The sequence below is a fragment of the Haemorhous mexicanus genome, chromosome 13 (assembly GCF_027477595.1).
Source record: "Haemorhous mexicanus isolate bHaeMex1 chromosome 13, bHaeMex1.pri, whole genome shotgun sequence".
NCBI lineage: Eukaryota > Metazoa > Chordata > Aves > Passeriformes > Fringillidae > Haemorhous > Haemorhous mexicanus.
Window position 1 is genome coordinate 5,061,124 of NC_082353.1, and position 24,392 is coordinate 5,085,515.

Here is a 24,392-nt window from a genome sequence, read left to right on the forward strand (position 1 = left end):
TCTGCTTGGGAAGGACCAATCTAAAGGCAGGATTTGGCTTTTAAAGGCTTGAGGGCTGGTTTTGGTGATTGATTGGACTCCTTGGTGAGGATCCCATTACTTTGTGACTGTAAGTGCTGAGCAAATTTCCCTAAATATGTCCTCCTCACATCAGGTCACACAACTTCTTCCTGTGACACAAAGTAATTTATTAATTGGTTTTTGTATTGATTTTGCTGTGAAAACATGGGTGGAATGGGAGCTCAGTTTGTGCTGTTAGCAGAAAAGACTCTGGATGCACCAAGGTGGAGGAGAACACATTTTGTCATCAGTGGACCCTTCAAACTTGGCTGCCTGGTGGCTCTGTTCTCCTGTGGCTCTTTGTGAGCATCTCTCCCTAAGGGATGTTCCACATGTCTCCTTTCATCATCTTCTCCACAGGAGAAGCAAGAGCTGCAGCCTTGTTTTCTGGAAGGGTTTAATTTCAGGAAGAGAGAGTGGGTTTTTTTCCTTTTTTTTCCAGTTTTGATTTGTTACAGATGACACTTTCTAACCACAGTGCCCAAATCCAAAGGCTCTGAGTGAAATCTTTTTAGGAAGATGATGCTTGTAACTGTCTGGCTTTGCAGTCAGGACTCAGAGGAAATCTCTAACAAGATTTGTCTTTGTTTCCTTTGCTCCTGGCTCTGCTTTGGGGGCTGTTTCTGAAAAGCAGAGCCACAATGTGTTCCAGTCATCAGCTGCAAAGTGACAATATGAGAGACAAGACTTGAAATCAACTCTAAAAATGAACAAGCAGGCTCTGGCCTGGGATGGGGATGGCAACGGGAGTGGTTGGTCTCCCACCTGTCCTTTCCCAAACCTGCCTGCCACCAGTGGGGACACAAAACTAGATCTTCAACACACCCCAAAACCATTTTCTTATTGTTCTTATTTGAGGTTTTCCACATAATTTTCTGTGTTTGCATCCATCTAATGAGAGGAAGGATGAGTAAGGAGAGGGCAGTTGCAGGAGCACTCAGATACCTTCTGTGCTACTCAGAAGTCACAGGAATTCACAGAAACACACAAACATTTCAGTGGGAATGTATGTGAGATAGTGTGAGGATCACAGAATCACAGGCTGGTGTGGGTTTAAAGGACCTTAAGGATCATCTAATTTCACCCCCTTCCACTAGCCCAGGTTACTCCAAGTCCTGTCAAGCCTGGCCTTCAACACGTCCAGGAATGGGGCTTGGAGCTTCTCTGGGCAATCTGTGCCAGAGCCTCTCCACACTCACTGGGAAGAATTCCTTCCCAATATCCCATCCATCCCTGCCCTCTGGCAGTGGGAGCCATTCCCTGTGTCCTGTCCCTCCATCCCTTGTCCCCAGTCCCTCTCCAGCTCTCCTGGAGCCCCTTCAGGCCCTGGCAGGGGCTCTGAGGTGTCCCTGGAGCCTTCTCCTGTCCAGGTGAGCAGCCCCAGCTCTCCCAGCCTGGCTCCAGAGCAGAGGGGCTCCAGCCCTCAGAGCATCTCCATGGCCTCCTCTGGGCTCTCTCCAGCAGTTCCACATCCTCCTGATGTTGGTCCCAGAGCTGGAGGCAGCTCTGCAGGTGGGGTTTCACCTGAGCTGGGCAGAGGAACAGAATCCCCCTCTCCTGCTGTCCACACTGGGAAATCAGCCCCAGGCATGGGGGAACTCGGGTCTCCCAGAGCACACAGACAGCTCACCTGGAGCTTTTCATGACCCAGAACTGATCTACCACTACATTCAGCCCATTAAATTGGTCCTGAGTCACCCGTGTGTGTGTGGAGAAATGTGGTTTCCCACTGTTCTGCTCCCTTCCCTGTTGTGACCCCACATATTTGGTTTCTATCCCCATCCATGTTCTGTGTCTGGGATGAACCAAGCAGCCTTTAGGGTTCCCCTTGGCTCCCAGGGCATGGGCTGAAACAAGCAGGATTAGGGTATTTTTTTTAAACAGAGGCTTAACACCCAGAGGAAAATACTCTTGCAGGATATCAGACTCAAGCTTAATCCCTGACTTGGCATCCAGGAGTGTTATATCATGCTTGGGCGGGAGAAGTGTGATGTCATTTTCCACACTCATATTTTATCTGAACATCTTATTAAAATCCTGTCGTTCTCCTGGGTCATTTCCCTAAGAGAGCTCAGATCATCAGTGCACCACTCTGGCTTCAGCCTGCAAGAAAGGTTTTTTAGTGATTTTTAGGTATAATTAAGGAGGAGGAAAAATATCTTTAAAGGCATTATTGAAAGAAAAGGAGTGAAAAATACTTTTTTTATTTTTGATTACAACAGAAAAGAGGAAAAGCTGGCTTAAAAGTAGTTTGAGCATTCTGTAAAGGTTAATTTTTATGCTTTAGTTCTATAAATGTACCTGCAAAGGAAGTCCTTTGCAAAACAACAACAAAGCACTGAAACCTTGGGCTATCTCTGGCTCCCGCCCTCCTGGCTGGCTGCCACATCCTGGCAGAAACCTTCCACTATCACCCTGGAGCTGGGAGGCAGCAGGTTGTCCTGCCAATGGATTTTATCCAGGGGATGCAAGTGTCAATGATGTTTTCCAGAACTTAGGGGTGGATTTTCCAATGAGAAAAAATAGCCTGTAATGTCATTCCCATACAATGCTGCCTGGTGCCCCAACATAATGCTCAAACACAAAGGCACTTCAGGATTTTGTCACCAAATCAGTTGTAAAAGGTCTCACATTCAGGAGGGGGTTTAGGTATTAGTTTCCAATTTTATGTTACACCTCTTTTCTAATTCTTCTCCCTCCTCTTGTACCAATTTCTCAGTACCTTCCATGACTGCCTTGGGCCAATTGGTACCTTCACAATCACCCTCCTTGGACAAAGGTCCTTCTCCAACCTGCCAGTCTGCATTAGTCAGAGGCATTTTAAGGGGATTTCCCAAACCATGCTAACACCCTTCCTAAAAATCCTGATGGGACAAGTCAATTCAACAAGTTTATCCAGAGAGACAATTTTCCAATGTCAACATATCATCAGGTGGACAAGGACATCCTTCAAAAGCTACTTGGTTACTTGCAACTCTAGGAAATTATAAACCACTAGTAATCTTTTGAGAAACTAATTATGTCTAAAAAGTCATTAAAATTATTTTAATATCACAGTGTTCTCATCCTGGATTAGTGTGTTCATCCTGCTGGCCATGGATGGAGTAGGACACGTGGCATGGGAGAGGATTCTTCCCCTCTACTCTGCCCTTATGAAACCCCACCTGCAGAGCTGCCTCCAGCTCTGGGGTCCCCAACATCAGAAGGATGTGGAGTTGCTGGAACAAGTCCAGAGGAGGCCACAGAGATGCTCTGAGGGCTGGAGCCCCTCTGCTCTGGAGCCAGACTGGTAGAGCTGGGGGTGCTCACCTGGACAGGAGAAGGCTCCAGGGAGAGCTCAGAGCCCCTGCCAGGGCCTGAAGGGGCTCCAGGAGAGCTGGAGAGGGACTGAGGACAAGGGATGGAGAGACAGGACACAGGGAATGGCTTCCCACTGCCAGAGGGCAGGGATGGATGGGATACTGGGAGAAAAGTTCTTGGCTGTGAGTGTGGAGAGGCTCTGGCACAGATTGCCCAGAGCAGCTGTGGCTGCCCTTGGTTCCCTGGCAGTGTCCAAGGCCAGGCTGGATGGCACTGGAGCAACCTGGCCTAGCAGGAGGTGTCCCTGCCTCTAGGCACCCAGTTTGTGGTGATTGGGAGTGGGGCTGTGGCCCAGCCTCATCCCCAGTGGGTACAGCTGTGAGCAGCAGGTGAGCAGCACTGCCAGCAATGAGCCATGGAGTGCCCAGGGGCACTGACCAACCACCAAAGGGAGCAGAGGGCACACAGGTGCAGTGCATAAATACAAGGGGTGTAAAAGGTTGGGCTAAAGAACAAGAAGGGCAGATGCTTGCAGCCTCCTGAAGTGACATGAAATACAAGGGGTGTAAAAGGTTGGGCTAAAGAACAAGAAGGGCAGATGCTTGCAGCCTCCTGAAGTGACATGAAGTTACTTCTGATGTGATCTGGTGTTGCTCTGTTTGGGTGAGTGCTTAAAGCTTTCTGAACTTGTATGGTGAAACTTTGTGTGTCATGGCCATCTGTTGTGATACATGCCACGACACCTGCCTATGGGAGGGGGTGGAACTGAGTGATCCTTAAGGTTTTTTCCAATCCAAACCAGTCTGGGATTCTATAAACAAGGTAAGAAACCTGCATTTGGACCAGGAGAGGGATTTAGTCCTTGTCTGAGTCCAGCAGCTGAGAGATTTCTGTCTGCTTCCTTCAAACCCAGAAATGTTCTCCCAGTTTTGGGGATGAGCCATTGGTGCTCCAGCAAGTTTTGTGTGTGCTGCTGCTCTCCTTCCTCACCATCCTCCTTGCTTTCTTCTCTTTCCCTAATTTAGCTCTCACAGCTACATCTCTTTGTTGCTACTCCATCTCAGCACAGGAGTGTCAAACCCAGCAATCCACCCTCAGCAGTTCTGTCCCTACAACCACAAACCCAAGCTGCAGCCACTTCCCGTGTGGGCTTTTTCAGCCCTTGTGAAGCAGTAGCAGTGTCAGAGATAAAACCTGGATTTTTGTAGTGTTTTAGTTCATGTGGTCTCTACTTCTCCGACAGCAGCACTATGAGTAAGTAGTATCTGGCACTCTTGAGCACTATTCAAATAAAATTGTATTTTCAGTTTGCTTTTTTTAATCTGTTAATTAACGATTGCTGTAGATCATCATCTCTGAGATGCCCACATGTGGGCTGTGGGGGGTTGGCTTCTGTTCCTGGTCATTAGATCTCTTTAGGTGATCCAAATCAAGTGCATTAGGAGAGCCTTGAGTTCCTCCTGCTTTTGCTTGTGCCAATCTTGGATAAATCCTATCCCTCTTCACAGTGGCCAAGCATTGTTAATATGTGCATTTCTTTTAAATGCAAACACAAATTTAATTTTTGGTTTTTTTTAGAATAGAAACTGATTTCTTTAATCATTTACTTGCATGCAGCATGATTTTGTTGAATAGGTACTTTGAAACAAATAAGAAAACACATACACTCTTTTCCTGATTTTTCCCCTTCTTGGAAATTAAATATGTCAGTTAAACCCACAGAAGTGATGGAGGGAGGGAGATTTTAATCTGAAAAGCCTAGGTAAATACCATGGGTAAAATTCAGTCGATTGTAAAATGTAGTTTTTTCCTCTGAGCCATATTGGAGTGAGACATTTGTGTTACAGTAAGTACCAATGTAATTATGAAGCCAGATTTCACCTTAGAGAATAAATGGGGGGAAAATGGGAATGGCTGATAAGGATTTCAAACCAGACATCAAATGATAATGAAAATCTAATTCTGTTTATGATAATAGCTCACTAAATAATTTCTGTGATAGGATATTAACAGGTTTCTGGGATTTAATGCCAAATCCTGTGAGCAGAAATGCCAATTGATTAATCAGAGAATGTGCTGAAAACTTAATCCACCTATTAAAAGAACAGCAAACAAATGAAGCTCCCACAGAGCCACTAAAACCACATATCCACATTTGATTTTTTGAGGGATTTCCTGAAGAGGAAGAATTCTACTGCTACTTTTTTTTTTTTTTCCCCAAACATTTCATTGGAAGCACATTTCATCCTTGTATAGAAATTATAGGAAGCCCATCAAAGGCCCTAAGGAAAAAAGGAATATTTCCTCTCTTCCTGTGTTCACATCTGATTTCCTGAAGAGAAGAGGAATCTCTGTTTCTTCTCTCCAGCAGAAGAAAACGTATTTTGTGGCACACAACTTTAATTAAGTAATTGAACACTTGTTCTTCATGTTTTACACCAAATCCTGCAAACTTCACACCTGGAAAGAAACATTTCTTGCACCTTGGAATAACTTTAATTGTTCAGTATTTGTTGATAAGAGTCTGAAAGGGGAATGTGCTGCTTGTTTTCCTCCTGGAGGGCAGGAAACAGCTGCACATGTTCTGGAAGAGCTGGGGGCTCACCAGGAGAGAATGAACCCATAGGTAGCTCCTATGGCTGTATCAACACCACTCCTATTTTAACAAATTCAATTTTGCAGCTATTTTGAGTTCTTGGGAAAATTACAAGGAGTGTTGCTTGTGAAGCAATAATTTTTGGGATGGGTGGGAGTTCTGCCCTGGTAGGGAATGCTGGTGCTGGCAACGTGTTTATAACAAATAATGTCAATATTGTCCTTAATGGGATGCACACACACACAGTCTCCTGGGAAAATGCTGGAAAACTGGAGGTAAAAGGGACCATGACCAACTATGGAGCAAGTCTTGTGAACTGTACAGCAAAGCACCAAGTTGCCTTTGAGGCTAACATGTCAGCCTCCCTTCTAATAAATCTTTTCTTCTAGGTCCAAGGAATGGACCTAGAAGAAAAGATTTTCCAGAGCTGTGCTTGAAAAATGGCTTTTAAATACTAACTTTTCAAGATCTCATAGCTTGTAGAAAATCTGGAGTGGGTGCACTGACCTTGCCCCCATGTCTGTGATGTCCCCACTGAAAAGCTGGGATTTAACAATGTTCTGCTGATCAGAATTGTTGAAGGTGCAATAATGTTGTGTTGAGCCACTGAGTCTGTCAGCCCCTCTTTGTCAGTGTTTCCTAGATTTGCATAATGCTGAGAGATGGGATAAGTGTTGTCACAGTTAATAAACTCCACGGTGTTTAATCCTCATTAGGGCTTTAAGTTGTTTTGGTGCTCACACTCACTTTCCAGCTGTATTTAAATCCACTTCTCATTAACTGAGGCTGTGCTCAGGGACTGGGGTCTGAGCCCCAGCTCTGAGCACTGTGCCCTTCCTAAGGTGCATTTTTCATAGCAGTGGCCCAAACCAGATAGTGTTGTCCAATGTTTGTGTGTAAAAAGAGCATCTTTTCTACGAAAAATGGGGTTGGTTTTTTTTTATCTTGCTTTTCTTGAGAGCAGCATGTGGTGCTGGCTGCACTCTGGGAGTTTCAGTGATGGAGTGAGGCTCAGAAACTCTCCTAGGCAAACTCAGGTACCTACATGGCTGTGCAAATATAATATTAAGTTGTGTTTTGATGATCATAAGAGCTGCCCAAACCCAAGTATCCATCCACCACCTTTCACCTCTGTCCTGGGTCAGTCTTTGCTGTCTTTCACATTAGTTATGAGGGAAAATGGACAAACCTCTCAACGAGCTGGGATGCCTGAAGTCTTTAGAGACCTGTAGCTATCTCATAAATACCACTTTGGAATGATTTTTACTCAGAATTGCTTAGTGCACCAATACCCTGCTCTTCCTAAGTGATGCAAAAGTGATGAACTTTGCTTTGCTTTGGTCTTTTAATTTTCTGACTTTGTGTCAAGCAATGCCCTGAGCAGAAGCAGTTCTTCATTTTAGTCTGGCTCTTTTGAAACACAATGTTAGAGGAAGTATTTATTGGTTACAAAAGCCCTTCATCCATGGATTTATTTGTGTCAAAAATGCTTAAAGCTGAACTCCAGAGGTCAGTTTCTGTTCCAGATATTCTCCATGATTGGGTTGGTTTGATGGAGTCATTGAGAAGAGGGTCTGTCTCTTGCATTTCAGTCCCACTCTGGATCTCACTGTGCTTATTGGGGTCCACACTCCAGAAAAATGTTCTTCTTGGCTGTGGAAGGATGTGGCTAAAACCACAGAGCTTCCAGCAGCATCTTGATGGCCTTGTCCTCAGAGAATATCCTGAGCTGAAAGAGACCCACGAGGATCATCGAGTCCAGCTCAGTGGGATCTCTTTGCTTTCTGCTCCCTGGCACATCCAGTCACTGAGATATGGCTGCAGTTTTTGCTCTTTGCTTTTCAAAGTCCTTCAGCACTTGCTTTCACCCACCCTCTGTTCTCTGGGCTTTGTTTATTCCTCTTAGTCTGAAAAATGTCAAATATTTGAGGTTTTGTTGTTCAAATTGAGCTATTGCTGCTCTTGCTCATGTGTTAGGTTAGTCAGCAGTCAAACCACTGAATCTAATAAGGATCACGGGGGGAAACTTACAGCAAAATCGTGTGGAAATGTCTGTAAAAGGTTAGCTGAGCATCTTGGAATCATGGAATCAATTAGGTTAGAAGAGACCTCTGAGTCCAACCATTCCCCAGCTCTGTCAAGGCCACCACTGACCCATGTCCCCAAGTGCTATAATCCACACAGCTCTTAAATCCCTGCAGGAGTGGAGTCTTCACCATTTCCCTGAGCATCCTGTGCCAGTGCCTGAGCAACCTTTCCACCAAGCTGAGCCTCCCCTGACACAGATTGAGGCCATTCCTTCTTGTCCTGTCCCTGTTCCCTGGCATCAGAGCCCAACTCACCCCACGGCTGCCCCCTCCTGTCAGGGAGTTGTGCAGAGCCAGAAGGTCCCCCCTGAGCCTTCCCAGCACCTTCAGCTGCTCCTGGTGCTCCAGACCCTTTCCCAGCTCTGTTTCCATCTCTGGCTCAAGCCCCACCATGTCTTTCTTGTAGTTTTCAATGTATAAGTTTGGTAGGGATTTTAACCTGCCTGCTTTCCCTGGATTTTCTGGTTGCCAACAAATATTTTGAATAATTCCAGCTTGAAATTTCAGTCCTCAGCTAAGTGCAGAAGGCAGGAGTGAGGGATTCTGCCTGGAGCAGGGGGTGCTGTGGGATGGCAGCAGACAGATTTGCTTAAATATATTTAGTGACTTTGTAATCTCAGTTCTTAAGAATCTCCTCTGTGTGTACAAATGTGTTTTACAGAGACTTTTAATTTGAGTAAATTTGGATTCCTGTGATTACATCCTTCCCACCTTCTAAAACACAGGCTGCTGGTGCTGGAACTGTAAGTCCTTGTTCCAAAGCACTTCAAAAGCAGATTTTAATTCTTAAATCTGTCTTCCTCTTGTTCCTTTTAACAGATGTTTCCAGAAGTTTATCTGTTTTTAAGGTGGCCTGAATCTGATGCTGATCATGACAACTTTCAGTACAATTAATCTGGCAATGAAATCTTACAAAGAACTCAAATATGTTATATCAGGATCTTAACAAAAGTTGTCCAACCCAACAAGTGGAGTTTCTGGCATATAATAAATAATATATAGATCCTTTCTAGCTTGATAAGCAGGAAAGTATTGATTAAAACCTTGTCTGTGGCTTATTTCCTGACCTGCCGAGTCAAAGCACGTTTGATCTGTCTCAGTTTGGAATCAGCAATATTTTTGTGTGGGTGCAACATGTCCTGCTCCCTTTGATCCCGAGAGATTTGTTTTGGCATTGCAACAGCTATTTTTATTTTGCTTTGTGAGGAAAATAAAAATGGTTTGATGAGTATCACCACGTTCCAGATCTGCCTAAATGTCACGTAAGGAGACTTGTGGAAGAGACCAGAAGCTGCAGGTGATGTATGGGATATAGTTCAGAGATTAGAATTAATTTAAGATATACAGGATAGTACAAAAATAAATGATTTCTAGTTAAATAAACCATAAAACCTTATTTTAAATGCTGTGCTGCAGCTCCTGAATTTGAAAAGAAATAATATTCCCTGATGGTCTCCAGATTGTGTAGTTTTGGAATCTGTTTAGGATAGTGAGGAGCTCTGTTTAAAATGTGACATTAGTGAAGATCTATTGTAAAAAGTAAATATTTTACTGAAATGAAATAAAAAATTCAAATAAAGAAAGGCCCCTCTAAACTCTGAGTCATTTAAAATAGGTTTATTTCAGTGCAGGTATTTTTTAAATGGATGAAAGCAATGTGCTCCATCCACCCTGTATTCTCAATATGTTGCTTTGCCAGGAGTTTCCTCCCAGCTCTTAGGATTAAACCATTGCTTCTAAAGGTGGCTGTTGAACACTTTGGTGTTGTATTTGTGGGGTGCCCCATGGCAGGAAGGAATGGTGACTCTGACTCCATGTTCTTAGAAGGCTAATATATTACTTTATAATACCAGAATATATTAAAGAATACTAAACTATGCTAAAGAATACAGAAAGGATACCAACAGAAGGCTAAAAGGTAATAATGAAAACTCCTGACTGCTTCCAAAGTCCTGACACAGCCTGACTGTGAGTGGTCATTAAGTCAAAAACAATTCACATGAAACCAATCAAACAATTACCTGTTGGAAAACAATGTCCAAACATGTTCCAAAGCAGCAAAGCACAGGAGAAGCAAATCAGATTTCATTTTTTTCTGAGGTTGCTCAGCCTCCCAGGAGAAAAATCCTGGGCCAAGAGATTTTTCAGAAAATATGACGGTGACACTTTGGGATCTGGGTCACTGATTGTGGGGCCCAAGCATAGCAAGGAAATCACCTTCTCATGGCTTCCCAGCTTTCCATGTAGTGAGAGCACTTTGGGAATAAGAGCAGTGGCTCATCCCCCACCCTGCACATTCTGGAGGAAACTGGGCAGTGCTGGTGTCAGGGAAACTTCCAGTCTGACCATTCAGGAGACTCGTGGCAGTCACACTCCCAGCATTCCTCAGCACTGGAGTGGTGCAGGCTTAATGATATCCTAGTTTATTTTGGGAAAAAAAAAAAAAACAGGGACATTCTGGGGTGAAGTCCTGCACATCCCTGTAGCCTTTAATAAAAGGTAATGAAAAGTATTGTGACGTAAACCCATGTATGATGCTGTAGGAGAAACAACTGTGTTCTTTTTGGCTTTAGGTAGAGATGGAGTTTGTTTTTAATTGCACATTGGAGCAATTAATTGGGCTGGTTTATGCCAGGACAAAGCATTAGGGCAGTGAGAGGCATTCCTGGATCTTGGCCTTAGGTCTTTCCCCAGAGACTGATTTTTCTGTGGCACTGATTGTCTTCCAGCTTAATGGAAAAAATGAGGATGGAGCCTTGAATTTTCTATTAATCACTGAGATATTCTCTCACATTTGAGTAAATTAAAAATAAATAAAATAGATAGCAACGTCCCCCACCCAAACAACCCATGTTGCTTTTAATAAAAGCAGCCAAAAAACCCACCCCAAACCTTTTTCATCAGTAAAGAGAAGAAAAAGCAGTTAGTGAGAACTGGAGCTCTTTGTGTTTGAAATGCAGGCTGCTTTCCAGCTCTTGTTGGAGAACTCAAGCATTTCAAGAGCTCACTCTTTAAAAGTGCTGTTTTGGTCTGAGCTGCACAAAAATCCTCTTGGTCCCATGGCTCACCTGTTTGCATCGCACGCTTGGCTTTGGTTGTGTTTTGGGTAAGGAATTCCTTGCTAATTATGGCCATATTTTGCAGTTACCTTGTAATGTCACTTTTTATTGCCACCACTTTATGGTTACCAGTGTACAGAGGCTGTGAGCATCCTCAGCCATAGAACCATGGAATTGTTCAAGTGGGAAAAGCTCTCTGAGCTCATCCAGCCCAACCATCCCCCAGCAGTGCTGAGGCCACCACTAACCCACGTCCCCAAGTTCCACATCCACACCTCTGTTGAATCCCTCCAGGAATGGGGACTCCACCCCTGCCATGGGCAGCTGTTCCAATGCCTGACAGCCCTTTCCATGAATAAATTTTTCCTAACATCCAACCTAAACCTCCCCTGGCATGGACTGTGTTAATCCGTTCTTCTAGAGGAAGTGAGACCATGTGCTTAATAGCAAAACATTGGCAGAACAGCTTGTGGTCACACTAAATGCTGCTATCTCCAAATATCAAGGGAAAAAGAGGTAGGAGTAAGCTGATAGAAGATAAATGATGCTACATGAGCTTTATTCTTTCACTTGGGGTCAGTGACATGAGGCCACTCAGATGATGTTCCTCGAAGGGAGCGTTGGTGAGAAGGATTTCAAGGCAATGTGTGACAAGCCACTGATTTGTTACAGTTCAGGGTTTAATTGAAATAATTACATGGGAATCTTCTGGTTCCTTTTTTATTCTTCTGTAGTGGCTAAAACAAACCAAAATGTAGCAGTCATGGCTGGTGCCATAAGTTTTTGGGTGATTAATATGTACCAAAGCTCTACTCGTGGTGATAATTGAAACCAAGGAGGAATCTCAAGCAGCAAGAACAAAGATAACCTTTAAATAGAAATTCCTGCTCTCTGGGTCTCTATGTAGGTGGCTGTCCAAAAGCCCAGGGATCTTCCTTTGATCTCAGCTTTCATCCCATCAAGCAGAATCTCTTTGATCCCGGCCGTGGTGGGGATGACCCTTCCTCGGCGCTGTTATTCCTCTCTCTGGGAGAGCTGCTGGAGGAGTGCTGAACCTGCCTGCCATGATTTGTAGCTCCTGCTGGTGGTACCTGGAAAACTTCAAGTTTTCAGGAACCCTCAGATTTACCAGAGGGGTTTTTAGCCTCCCCTTTCTAAGCCCTTCTGCTGGTGCCAGGCACTGCCTGTCCTGGCCTGTGCTTTCACATCTCTTGCTGTCGTTCCTGTGCAATATCCACCCTTCTCTTTCCTTCTCCCCCAGGAAACCTTTCAAGGGTCTTGTTAAATTTATTATATTTATATTTAATGTGTGTATTTATTTTCTTTCCTTTTGCCACCAGTTGATGGGATTTGTGGTGTGATCTCATGTATCATCCACTCAAATGCATGAAAGAAACCAAGCCAAAGTCAGGGGCACATCCCCAGCCCTGGGATTACACCATTAGGACCATTGCCATACATGGCATAAATTAAAATAGCAGACAAAAGCTTTGGCAAGGGAGAAATATGAACTTTGGATGTGGGAGCTTGAGAAGCAAAAGCCATTTTGGTGCAGAGCAGGAATCATTTCCAATCACCTTTTTCTGTTTCAGGCCGTGACCGTGCGGAATTCCATGGCCAAGTCATTGTACAGTGCCCTGTTTGACTGGATCGTGTTCAGGATCAACCACGCGCTCCTCAACTCCAAGGACATGGAGGAAGGCACCAAGGTAACACCTCATCACCTCTCATGGCTCCTCTCTTGGGCTTTTTAAATAGATAACTGAGTGATAAAACATTACCCAGGTGCGTTGCTTAACAGGAAGTTAATTTTTCCTCGGATCATAAGTGAGTACATCATTATTCCAAGTGGTGCTTGCTGAGCTGAGAAGGATGAAGCACCTTAAGTACTGTCAGCTCAAAGCAACCAGGGAAGAGATTTAGTTGTAGCCACAAAAGCCAGTTCCCCCACCTTCTCCAGGAGCAATGGCAAATATTTTCCTCCTTATGTGTAAAACTAAAGGGCCATGTGTAATTCAGAGGGAAAAAAGGGAATTCTTGCTACTGCATTTTGGTGGAGTTGCTCCGTGATGAAATGATGAACGGGGTGGGTGTCTGTAGGTACTGAGGTAGTAGAGTAGGAAAATGAATTTAAAGCAAAGAGTCATGATGGGAAGAGTGAAGCTGATGGGATGCTGTACCATCTTCCCAAAGAATTAATGGAAGGAGTGACATGAAGTTTCCTGCAGTAGCAGGGCCTGCATGCTGTGACCCAGGACATCCTCCATAATCCTCTCGTGTGCTCATTCACAATCCTCCTGGCTGGGGGATGCTGACCCCAAAATCCATGTCCATGCACACAGGCACTTCCAGCTCTCCAGCTACCCTTAGCTTGGGAATCTGGGACATGGTCCAGCAGCATGTGGGGCTTTTTGGGGGGTTGTGCATACAAACTAAAGTCACAGGTGCCAAAAGGAGGATTTTTGCTGAGCACTGACATTTGGATTGTGCCATAGGACTGAAGTTGCAGAGACTCTCAGTGTAGTCACTCCTTTATTTAATTCCAAAAAAGGGTTGTGGAGCATAATTGTGGACTGGAAAAAAAAACATGCCTATGAAATCTGCTTATATATTTTTCTGACAAAGAAGGGTTGTTACAGTGATAACATCCAGCGAGCCTTCTGACTGCACATGCTGCCTCTCCCTCTGTTTAATATTTTACCAGAAATGTTGTGTTCTTTCCTGACTTTTTTCCAAGTAATCAAAAGTTTTGTCTGGGCTGTCAGGAAAAAACAAACCACACTGTTTACATATTTGGTGAAGCAGAAAAGTGGATTTGTTTTGACAAGGAAATGCATCTCAAATGCTAATTATTTTTTATTTATGACCCAATGATTATTTAAAATTATTTTCTGTTCTGTAATATTTAAATACAAATCAGTCTAGGACACTCTTTTATGCTTAGTCAGCATGGCTGTGAAAGTGAGGCACCACAGTAGCTGTTTATGGGCAATTAAACTTTTGTTCCCAACCTCAAATCTCAGCAGGTAAGAGCCAGAACAGCCCAAATTCCTGCTTTTCTCCAACATTGCTGCTGCACATTAACCCTCTGCTTCCTCCAGCCAAGACTCCCATGGAGTGTAACCATCTTCCCTCTTGCCCACCTCTGTGTGTCTTCTCATGAATTCACAATTCACAGGTTTCTGAGCCTTTTTTTTTTGCCCCAAATCATAAAGATAATATCCAGGTCAGGCAGCAGGCACCGGGAGCTGGCAGTGGTGTTGCCCCTGTGCCAGAGCAGATCCACCCATGCTGGCAAATGCCCAGGACCTGGAGCTGCAGAATGTGCTCAGATCCAGGGAGGCAATCCTGAGCTGTACTTGGGCCAGAGTTTCTGAAGCAGAAAGGCAGCACACAAAATACCAGGAAATATCTGCTGCTCTCGGCACAAGTGTAGTTCAGTTTATCTTCAGAGTCCTCTGTTAATTGGATTGATTCCCATAAATCCCCCAGAAATCATGAAAATGCACAAATCCTCCCCATTTTAGGGGTGGAGACGCTGAAGAAGAGATTTATGTGCATTTCAGAGCAGCTTCGTTAAACATTGACAGCCAATTTTCCCTTGAGTGGTTCTACCACGTCACCTCCTCAGCCCTATTTTTAGCCCCCAACTTGGGTTGTTTCAGCACAGAGGAAGGAGAAATGTCCCCCTGGACTGGGCAGGGCTGGGAATAGCTGCTCCTTTGCCCTCAAGGAATAACATTGCTGCCAACAAGTGTCTGAGGGCTTCCTGGGCTCTGCAGCTGCCATTGAGGCACCAAGCAAGAATCACCACCGTGGAGAAACAGAGCCAGCAGCTGATCTGGTTTTTCCTACCACTTCCCAATCCTCCTGAATTCCTTTTCAGCTCCTTCTTGGAGATACCTCTGAAAAGGATGCAGGTTCTCCTTAGCTCCCCACGTGTTGTTTCGAGGTTGGGCAACACCAGCTGGGTGACTGGGGGGTGGACTGGGAGCAGTGGCATCTCCAAACGCTGGGAGTACCTCCTTGCTGCAAGGCAAGGCCTTGGCACATGGATGGCATCTCCTTGCTGCCAGCCAAAAAGGTCTCTTTAAACACATCAGATCTCTGATTTATGAGAACAAAATACAGCCTTGCACCTCAGAAACTCCTGAGGGTGCAATGGGTGAATAATATCTGACTCACTCTGCTGCAAAAGTCCCAGATTGATCCCAGCCCATGCTTGACACTAATACTCCTCTGACTTTTAAGATACATTTTGAAAGAATCCTGCAGGTTTGGAAGGTTCAGAAAGTGTCAGATGATGGATTTGGGGCACAGAGCTTTCTTTTATAATAATCACATTATGCAGAGGTAAAACAAGACTCAAAACCCTCTCAATTTAGAGTATGTGTGGGAGAAGTTGAGGAGAAAAATTATTACAGAAGTTTCTCTTTTCATCAGTGTAGATTTGATTTTAGTGGGACAATGGGAACCGAGATCATTTTCAGATCCCAATATGTGTTTATTTGATACCAGCAGTAAGGAAAAGATCAAAAGATGAAGCTGGGCAAAGAAAAATAAACACTCAGCCGTTGTTCTTCCATATTGTCCAGCAAATATTTGGAAGATGTAAATCAGACCTTTGATATCCAAATTTAGTTAAATGTGCAGTGAAATATTTTGGGAAAACACAGTGGGATTTGGCTTATCTTGCTTGGTGACAGGATTTCTAGCATATTATTTCTGACCCGAGTTGTGAATATGTTATTTGATACCTCCTGGTTTGTGGTAATGGCAGAGCTGCCATGGTCAGATTTGCTCTGACTCCCTTTTCCTTCATCTTCTCTCAATTCCTTTCAGTTCCTTTTATGATCTCATGATTGCCTACAAACTGTCTGAAATTTGACCTTTATTAATGAGGTCGGAGACTTTTCCTTCTCTTGAGAACAAGATTACCAAACCTCCCAGAGCCTCTTATTGAATTCCCCTTCCATAAATCAGGTTAGAAATTGCTAGAAGTCCATCTCACCTTAAAATGATGATGGAGTGGAGATCATGGTGGATCAAAAGGTGTTTCTGAGGGTGTTTTTAATCTTTCCCCATTTGGTTCTTGTGAAGTGTCTTAATTTCTTCCCAAATCACCCTGCTGCCATGCTTGGGTGACGTGCTGTCTGCGTGGGGATGATGGTGAACTCATGGCTGTGAAGAAATTTAAAATTAATGGCCATGAAGAAGAATTTGTGGTTGAACACATGAAGAACTCACGGCCATGAAGAAAATTCATTTAAATTCAGCCAGCCAGTTAATTCTTGGCTTCTTGACCTGAAGCAGAGGAAGAATTGCTGAGCATGCAATGTGTTTGTTGTGCATCAGTTCATTAATTTCAGGTCCCAGCTTCCAAGTTTGTAGCAAGTCACTGTGTTTCACTTGATAGAATAACTCATCTTGTAAATATCTGGGTGATATAGGTTGGAGTGGTCCTGTTGGATGAAGTGGTGATGGATTTTGGGATTCTGGGTGGGGATTTCTTGCAGTATTGGCTTTGGAATATTATAAATGAAAAGAAATTACTAAAATGACAAGAGGTAAAAAATTTAAAAATAGGAATAAATAAGATTTTTCCCCTGAATTTGAAGCAAACCTATTTGTGATTGCCAAAATGTACCTCCATGGTGGAATTACATCACCAGTGTGTATTTGGGGCAACATAAATCAGCTCCAATGATCCCTATTTATTGGCACTTTGGGAACTGGAGAGCACGGAGTTTCAAGGTCATCATTTGCCAGAAGCCTTTAAAACTCATGCTCTGTGTTTAAATGTCATGGCTGAGACATTTTAAGAAAAGCATGAGGTCATTTTTCATCATCTCAAGCAGAAAGTGCTCACTGACCCCAGGGTTCCCCAAATTTTAAAAATCCTCACAGACATGCACTTTTAATCACAGAATTTTGATTTACTAATTAATGCAGTCACACTTTTTAATTTTATATGTTAGTTTTGATAAAGAAACAGCATTAACACACAAGCTAGGCTTGGCAAGTCAAGGTCTAAGTTATCTTTGTGTGATATCCTCATGGCACCTGTTCAAAGGACAGATTTGAAGCTGAAGACTTATAAGATTTGTAAATGTTAAACTCCTTTGATTTTTTTTTTTAAATATTGGGCTGCAAAATTCATCCTAAACCCACCCAGATTGCACACTTTTTGCAGGCAGTTTAGCAAAATTGATTCCTGTATATGTCAATGGGAATGGTGTTTTTTCACCTTGCTACAAGAATTGACTCGGTACTAGTACATTTGTGCTGCTTTATCAGGGACAGAGAGCAGACAAACAGCCATAAATTCCAAATTTCTCAGGTTTTAAAGTTTTCCCCAGTGGCATCCATTGGCCCCGTTCTTTTGGGAGCAGAGGACAAATGAGTGTTTCACTGCAGAGCTCTGCCTGGATTTCTCTGGCATGAAACTCTGCAAAAAACCACACCATTTGTAATCTGTATTCTGGAGGAGTTTGGTAGTTAACAAACACAGGGATGTGAGAAAAATGCTGGTTTACTCTGTGTAACAACCACGCCTGCATGTGTGGTTTGATACCTGCAGTAGTTTTGTGAAATGCAGATTATTTTTATAATAATATCTTTATAATGTTAGTTCTGTGTGTATTTAATTTTAGGTGTCAGCAAAAAAAATGATAAGAATACAACTTTAAAATATAATGTTTCCATAAGATTCTTTTATAACCGACAGGGCTATTTTTTGCTGCATATGACTTTTCTGTTTTGCTTTATAAGTGTATTTCCACACCCACATTGAAATATATTTGGTAGCAGTTTCAATGCAGTAAATGAACCAGGATTGGAAAAAAGGGAGAGGGTTTTTGTGCTCAGTTGTTTCATATTAAATTAAGTTTGTGAGAGCTTAAAGACCTTGTTCAGATTAAAGTCTACTCATGGCAGGGGCTTAACTATTTCCACAGGGCATCAACACGATGCTTTTGAAAGCTGGTGTCAGTAAATCCATGAATAGTCTGGAAGTGGGAGCATTTTATCTTCCAAGTCTTGTTTGTATATGGTGGAATAGAGACTTTTATGTTGGGGAATTTTTTGGAACTCTTGTCTATTGTAGAGATGAGCTTGAACAGCAGTGGGGTGGTTGGGGTTGGGATTTGCAAGGGAGATGAGAAAAGTCACTTTGTCCTGTTTCCATCGTCAATTTCTCCATGGATAATATAGATGAGATATGATCCATAAATCATACAGAGAGTTTAAGAAGAATTCCTCCTGAGATGTATTTAAGAAATGATGAGGCAGATTTCTGCCTGGTGAGCAGAAGGGTTGCCACATCCATCGGGACAAGGAGGAGAAGATGCTGGACCTCAGGAAGCAGAGGGTGAGAGTGAATCCCTCTGCCAGGCTGTCCTTGGTCCAGTGGTTCCCAATTTCCATCTTCTGGTCAAAGAGCTGTTTCTCATGGGTATTTTGTCAAGTGATGCAAACTTCTGGGAAAGTGGCCAAGGGCCTTCATCCCTGTCATGGCATCAGGGAGGTAGAGACTGTCTGGCCCTGGAATAGGGAGAAAAGCCTGGACAAAAGATGAAGTAGTCAATGAGCTCTTGGAAAATGGTTTAAAGACTTATCTTTGTGCTTAAATGCTTTTTTTGTTGTGTTTTCACTTGTCCCAGTGGCCAGAGTCCAGGTCAGACAAAGCTCCAACTCACAGCCCTGCCCACGGCAGCCATGCCCGCTCCAGCCGTAGGAGGTTCCCTGGTCAGCAGTCGGGCACAGAGGGAATATTTTCCTCCCACATTATGTGATGTGTTGAAAATGGACAAAAGGGAGTGTGGACAGTCTGGTTTATATTCCTAGCAATGGAATTAAGCTGATCTTAGAAAATCCAAAGTGCAGCTAGCGCCAATAGAACTAAAACCAGGGAACCCGGCAGCTCTGAGGTCCTTTTGAGGTGGAAGGGAGGGAATATTCATCCTCCCTACTTAAAGCTTGGCTCATTTGACCAGTGCTAATGTTTTTACCTCTCTTATTAATTATTTAATTAATTGTAATGGGTGAAAGGAGTATTGGTGTGAGGTGGCTTTGGTTGGATCCCGGAGCATGGTGCTCTAACAAGCTGCTGATGGAGCTCTCCCCAAATGTGTCCTTCAGACTCTTCCCTTCTTTTCTGATGAAAGCAGCCTTTCTGGGTGGGCACAGTATGAGTTTTATTTATAGCACATGAATTAGGTGTTTAACACAACAGTCATGTACAGGCATGGAAGCTGCAGCAGAAACTGTATCTTGAGCTTGTTTTTCACCCCAGCTCCCTCTGGGGATGAGGTTTATTTGCTGACACATCCCTATGTCCCTCTTCCTCTGGGTTTCCCAAATCCATCTGACAGGCAGAAGGCTCAAGTTTTATGAAAGCCAGAACCTACACAAAGGAGAAAGTTCCACATTTCTGCTCCCATCAGGGGTAGGAAGCAAAGTCTGAGCCGGGAGGTGATGGGTTGCACTCACCTGTGGGCCAACATATGCCTGGCCAGAGGTCCACTGCCTCTCCTTGCCTGGCTGGTGTGGGGAGAGGAAGGGGCCAGGAGGATGCAAATTAAGCTGGGAATTCACTGCAGCATTGATCTTGCTTTGCCAACATAGGAAACCTTGGTGCACCCACATCTTAATGAGCATGTCAGGAGCTAATTGTAGATTAGAGACCAAACAGGCATTGGCTCTTCAATTTGGGGAAAAGCCTGGGGTGAGATATGGCTGAGGTTCACAAAATCATCAAAGTGATGGGGGAAAAAAGACTGTTTAGAACTGTAACTCACCAAATCCTGCAATTTATATTATGGGTTATGGATTTAATAAAATAAAAACTTCCCTATTGTGAACTTCTCCAAGTTCATTAGAAAGAATGTAGAGCTCATATTGCCAATGGGTTCCCAAACCAATGGGATGGGTCCCTCTACGCCTCTCTTGCCCATGAACTAAAGGAGCACAGAGGTATCCCTCCATATCCCTCATCCCAAACTGGCAGGAGCTGGTGGGAAAAGGTGCCAGAGCACAGAAGGGCTATGTGGACACAGCCAGGTGTCACAGGGGCAGGGCTGGGCCAGCAGTTAGGGCTGAGTGTTAGGCAGGGCTTTGGACTCCCTATTTCAGCAGCATTATCATTATTTTTGTGTTAATTCCTCCCTTTCAGTGAGGCAGGAGCGACCCAGTGCCCCCAAACATCAGTCCATTGTCTGCTCCATCTGACAAACAGGGTGGATGCTTTATTTGTGATACTATTTCAGTTTTCACCAGGAGAACTAAAGATTATTTCCATGGGAAATAATCCCTGATGCATTGGAGTTTCTTTTTGAGGTTTGCAGCTGGAGTGGGTTTGCTTGGACAATGCATTCACCTTGGAGGTGTGTTTCCATGGGTTGTCTTCACACTCCAAGCTTTTGTTTCCCAAGCCTATCCCCATTTTTCCCTTCTAAGGATTAATACTCTTAATTCCAATAGAATAACTTGGAACAGGCTTCAGGTTTCTTCAAACATGGCCATTTGTTTGTAAATAAGAAAAAAATCACCTCTCGAAGGGCTTTTCTCTTAGAACAAGCCCTTTTGTCCAGATATCTAAAGTTACATGTAGTCTCTCTGATTTGGAGGAGTCTTCCAGATGGCACAGTATCAACAATTCTAGTAAAATTCCTACTATTAAGTATATTTGATTCTGTCTGTGTGCTTTTGATTATGTACTATGTACAAATAATCCACTTAATGTGATTTTATTCTAATCCTCACTCTTACTTTTCTTGCAGACTTTATCCATTGGAGTGCTTGATATTTTTGGGTTTGAAGACTATGAAAACAACAGTTTTGAACAATTCTGCATCAACTTTGCCAACGAGCGCTTGCAGCACTACTTTAACCAACACATCTTTAAACTGGAACAGGTAAGTCCAGAAATATTTACTCTCTGATTCCAGTGAATATTGACATGATTTTGTGGCCCTGATAAAGTTCTGAAATTGTCCTTTTAATTCTGTTTTGTTAAGGAGTGTACACTGAATTATTCCAATTTAACTTCTAATTGACCGTATGACAAATTTCTGCCTGTAAAATAAAATGCAGCCGGGCATTTGCTGGTTTATTTTAAACATTTTTACTTCCAAAAACATCATAAAGACCTTAACCACTGCTCTGTTGTCTCCTTGATATGTGCTCAGAGGGCTTATGAAGGAATGAGCAATTCCTTCCTTGCCTTTGCCTGGACATGCTGCCATGCTATTTGATATCACATAAAAGTTATTTTTTGGTATCTGGTGAAAAAGCCATCCCAATCTTCCAGTGGTTTTTTTTTTTTTTTGCCTTCCAGTGTTGATTTGTGGGGAGGGAGGGGAAATGTCCCTCTCATGTGTTCTCAGAGGTCAGAGAGCATTATGACCTTCAATAGCCCTGGCAGATTAGGAAAGGCTGAACTTTAGGCTTTGCTTTATGTTTGTTAAGGCAGGGTGTTGCTTTCCAGCCTCAAATTAATGCACTTAAGAGAGATAACAAAAGCACAGGCTGCAATCTAGCAGGTAACACACACATTATGGTTTAGAGGGATGAGAGGAGGCTTCTCCATTTGTTATCCAGCAACAAGCAGGACAAGAAAACTGAAAGTTTCTTTCAACATCCATGTGTTGTTTCATGGGTGGACAACTGTTATTGGGCTGTACAACACAGGAAATATGTTAGAGACTTTCAAAATGCCTTTTGTCTTTTTACATGACAGTCTGCATGTCCTCTCTCCAGGTGAGATCCTCTTGGGGGAGGCCAAGGGAAACCCTCCTTATCATCATTACAGAATTAACCCAGCCCTTCCCAAAAACCCTGATAGTTTCAGTTTGGGCTTCTCCAGTGTTCTCAGAGATTGGAAAATTCAGAAGTTGCCTTGAATATGAGGGTGTTCAAAACACAAGTGATATGTCACTTATGAGGTCTTGTTTGTGAGTTTGATGGCTTCTGTTTAATCTCTTTGGTTTTGATTAATAAGGTAAAGCAGAGCTGCTCGAAGCCATTTAATTTCAGATTTTTAAGTGGCCTTTGTATGTAGGTGCACCCTACTCAACAGATGCTTCAAGAATGGAAAAAACCTGTCTATTTCTAGGGACAGGTTTATTTTCCCATTGTCCGCCATAAAAATGCAAATTTTGTTACTATCACAAAGCCAAACCAGCTGGATTTTTTATAAACATTGCCATAAACTTCCTAGAAGAGACTCAAGGAGGGAGGATCCTTCCTGAAAGCTGGAGACAGATGATTTCTCCATGAGGTGGTGTTTCAGCAGCCTCCTCCAAGATGCCATCGTCCATGAGGGAATTCCTGTTACTGGGCTGGGATTTCTTAGTAGATCAGTGCTCCCCCCAAGCCTGGGGGATACACAGAGGTCCTGAGTGCAGCAATCCCTAATTCTTCTTGGAGCAGCTTCAGAGCTAATTAGCTTTCTCCTGGAAATCTGTCAGGCATGTGAAGTCACTGGAGTCAATGTTTGCTGTGTGGATATGAGGAGCAGTTGTGAAGCCATCAAGCTGCAAAGGGCCCATTCCAGCTCTTCCTGCCTGAGCCTGTCATCCTCCTGGATCCTGGCTGGAGCACTGTTGCTCTGCTGCTGGAAAATTCAGACATCTTGGCATAGACTGAGTCTATAAATACAAGTAATCTGTGCAGCTGCACGAGCACTGATCCTTGGGTGAATGAATTAGATGGTTTAACCATTTTACTTTCCTTGGAATTCCAGCTGCATGTGGAGGAGTGGATTTGATGGGAAGAAAACTCAAGGACTCATATTCAGATCTTGGGTCTTCAGAATATTCTTCATTCCTCGCTGGCTCAAAGGTTTTTTAATGATAGTCTACAAATGAAGACCACGGAGTTAATATTGTGTTTCTAGGGAGCAAAATAGTTCTGTTAATTCAAAATGTGAATTTATCTGAGGTGTTTGTATCTTTACAAGGGTTTCTTTCATGTCTCGGTGATAGGGACCTGAAATGGATAGATCCTTCTCTGAATCCTCAGCTCTCCAAAGCTTGCAGGAGGCTGAAGAGAGATTGCTGAGATACCCAGCCACCTCTGCCAAAAAAATAAGTGGCAAAATTAAATAGTCTCTCAGGATTTTTCTTGAAATCCTCATAGATTTTGTCTGCCAGAGCTGCATTTAGCCATGATGGAATTGTTGCCATGGCATGCTGTTGATGTTATGGAATCCAAAATACCCACCACTGTCCTCTGGGAGAACCATGGGATTATTTTAAATTTTATTCCCTTTTTTTTCCACGGTGAAATCTAATACAATGTGTCTGGTGAATCTTTTTTTAAACCTTCTGTCTGAAGATGGCACTATTTCCAGTGGTTTGCAAACAACCACCGAGGCATCCTCGATCTTCAGCCTGGTATCTCCCAAAAATACAGCAGCTCTTTCATTTGGATTTTTTTAGGATGTTGCACTTAATAATTGCTGCAGATGAAGATTTAGTTTGGAGGTCACCAGTAGCATACCACCATGATCTGAGTTTCCTCCAAATTTCCAGGTCATTGGCAGTTTCAGGGCCAGGAGTACAAGTTTTTATTTCTTTATGTATCCCATTCTCCAAAATTTGTCATCTTTGTCCTCACTGATCTTCCCCCGTCCCTGCCGAGGCTCATCTGGTTCTCTCCACCTCACCCACCTTTCCCTGTTTCAGCTGATGCTTTGCAAAGGTTGAGGACTCGTCCTGAGCTTTTCATCCCACAAGTCTTGCTATTAAAGTTCTTTTCTACCTCTTTTTCCAGCTTTTGCTTACCCACCAAACCTCAGTTTCAAGGGCATGCTTTTATTGTTTAAAAAAAATACATAAATAGCCAAGGTAGAGGCTGAAAAAAATTACAGAATTTGGAGTACAATCAACTGGCAGGAGCTCAGGTGTTCAATGAAGTCTGTTTTGTGGTGGAGTCCCTGGTGAGCTTGGTATCTCAGCCTGCTCAGACTGAAAAACTGAATTTCATCAGGATAACGCATCCTATGGAATGTTTCCTCAGCCATCCAAAACTGTGTAAATATTTAGGGAGATGTGTGGGGTTTACTGGTCCTATGCAACAGGTGGAGAAAGCCAATAGTCTGGACTAAATCATGATGGTCTCGGAGGTCTGGTCACTACCTCCAACCACCTGTGAATTTCACCTCATGATTCTGAGCAGCAACAGCCCCCAGGAATATGACACTCTAAAATGAGTTTAGATATCTTACCTAAATATTATATTTAGAATTTAATGTGGGAGTGAATTAATTTATAAAAGCATCAATCTAAA

General features: G+C 43.3%; 1 protein-coding gene across 12 annotated transcripts in view; it reads left to right on the forward strand.

The window, feature by feature from the left end:
* MYO9A (myosin IXA) overlaps positions 1-24,392 on the forward strand; it is a 175,545-nt gene that overhangs the window by 93,511 nt on the left and 57,642 nt on the right. For all 12 annotated transcript variants that reach the window (XM_059858011.1, XM_059858020.1, XM_059858015.1 and 9 more), the window contains 2 exons: positions 12,695-12,811; positions 20,882-21,016. In XM_059858011.1, coding sequence (XP_059713994.1) covers positions 12,695-12,811; positions 20,882-21,016 — 252 coding nt within the window. The remainder of the gene's footprint in view (positions 1-12,694; positions 12,812-20,881; positions 21,017-24,392) is intronic.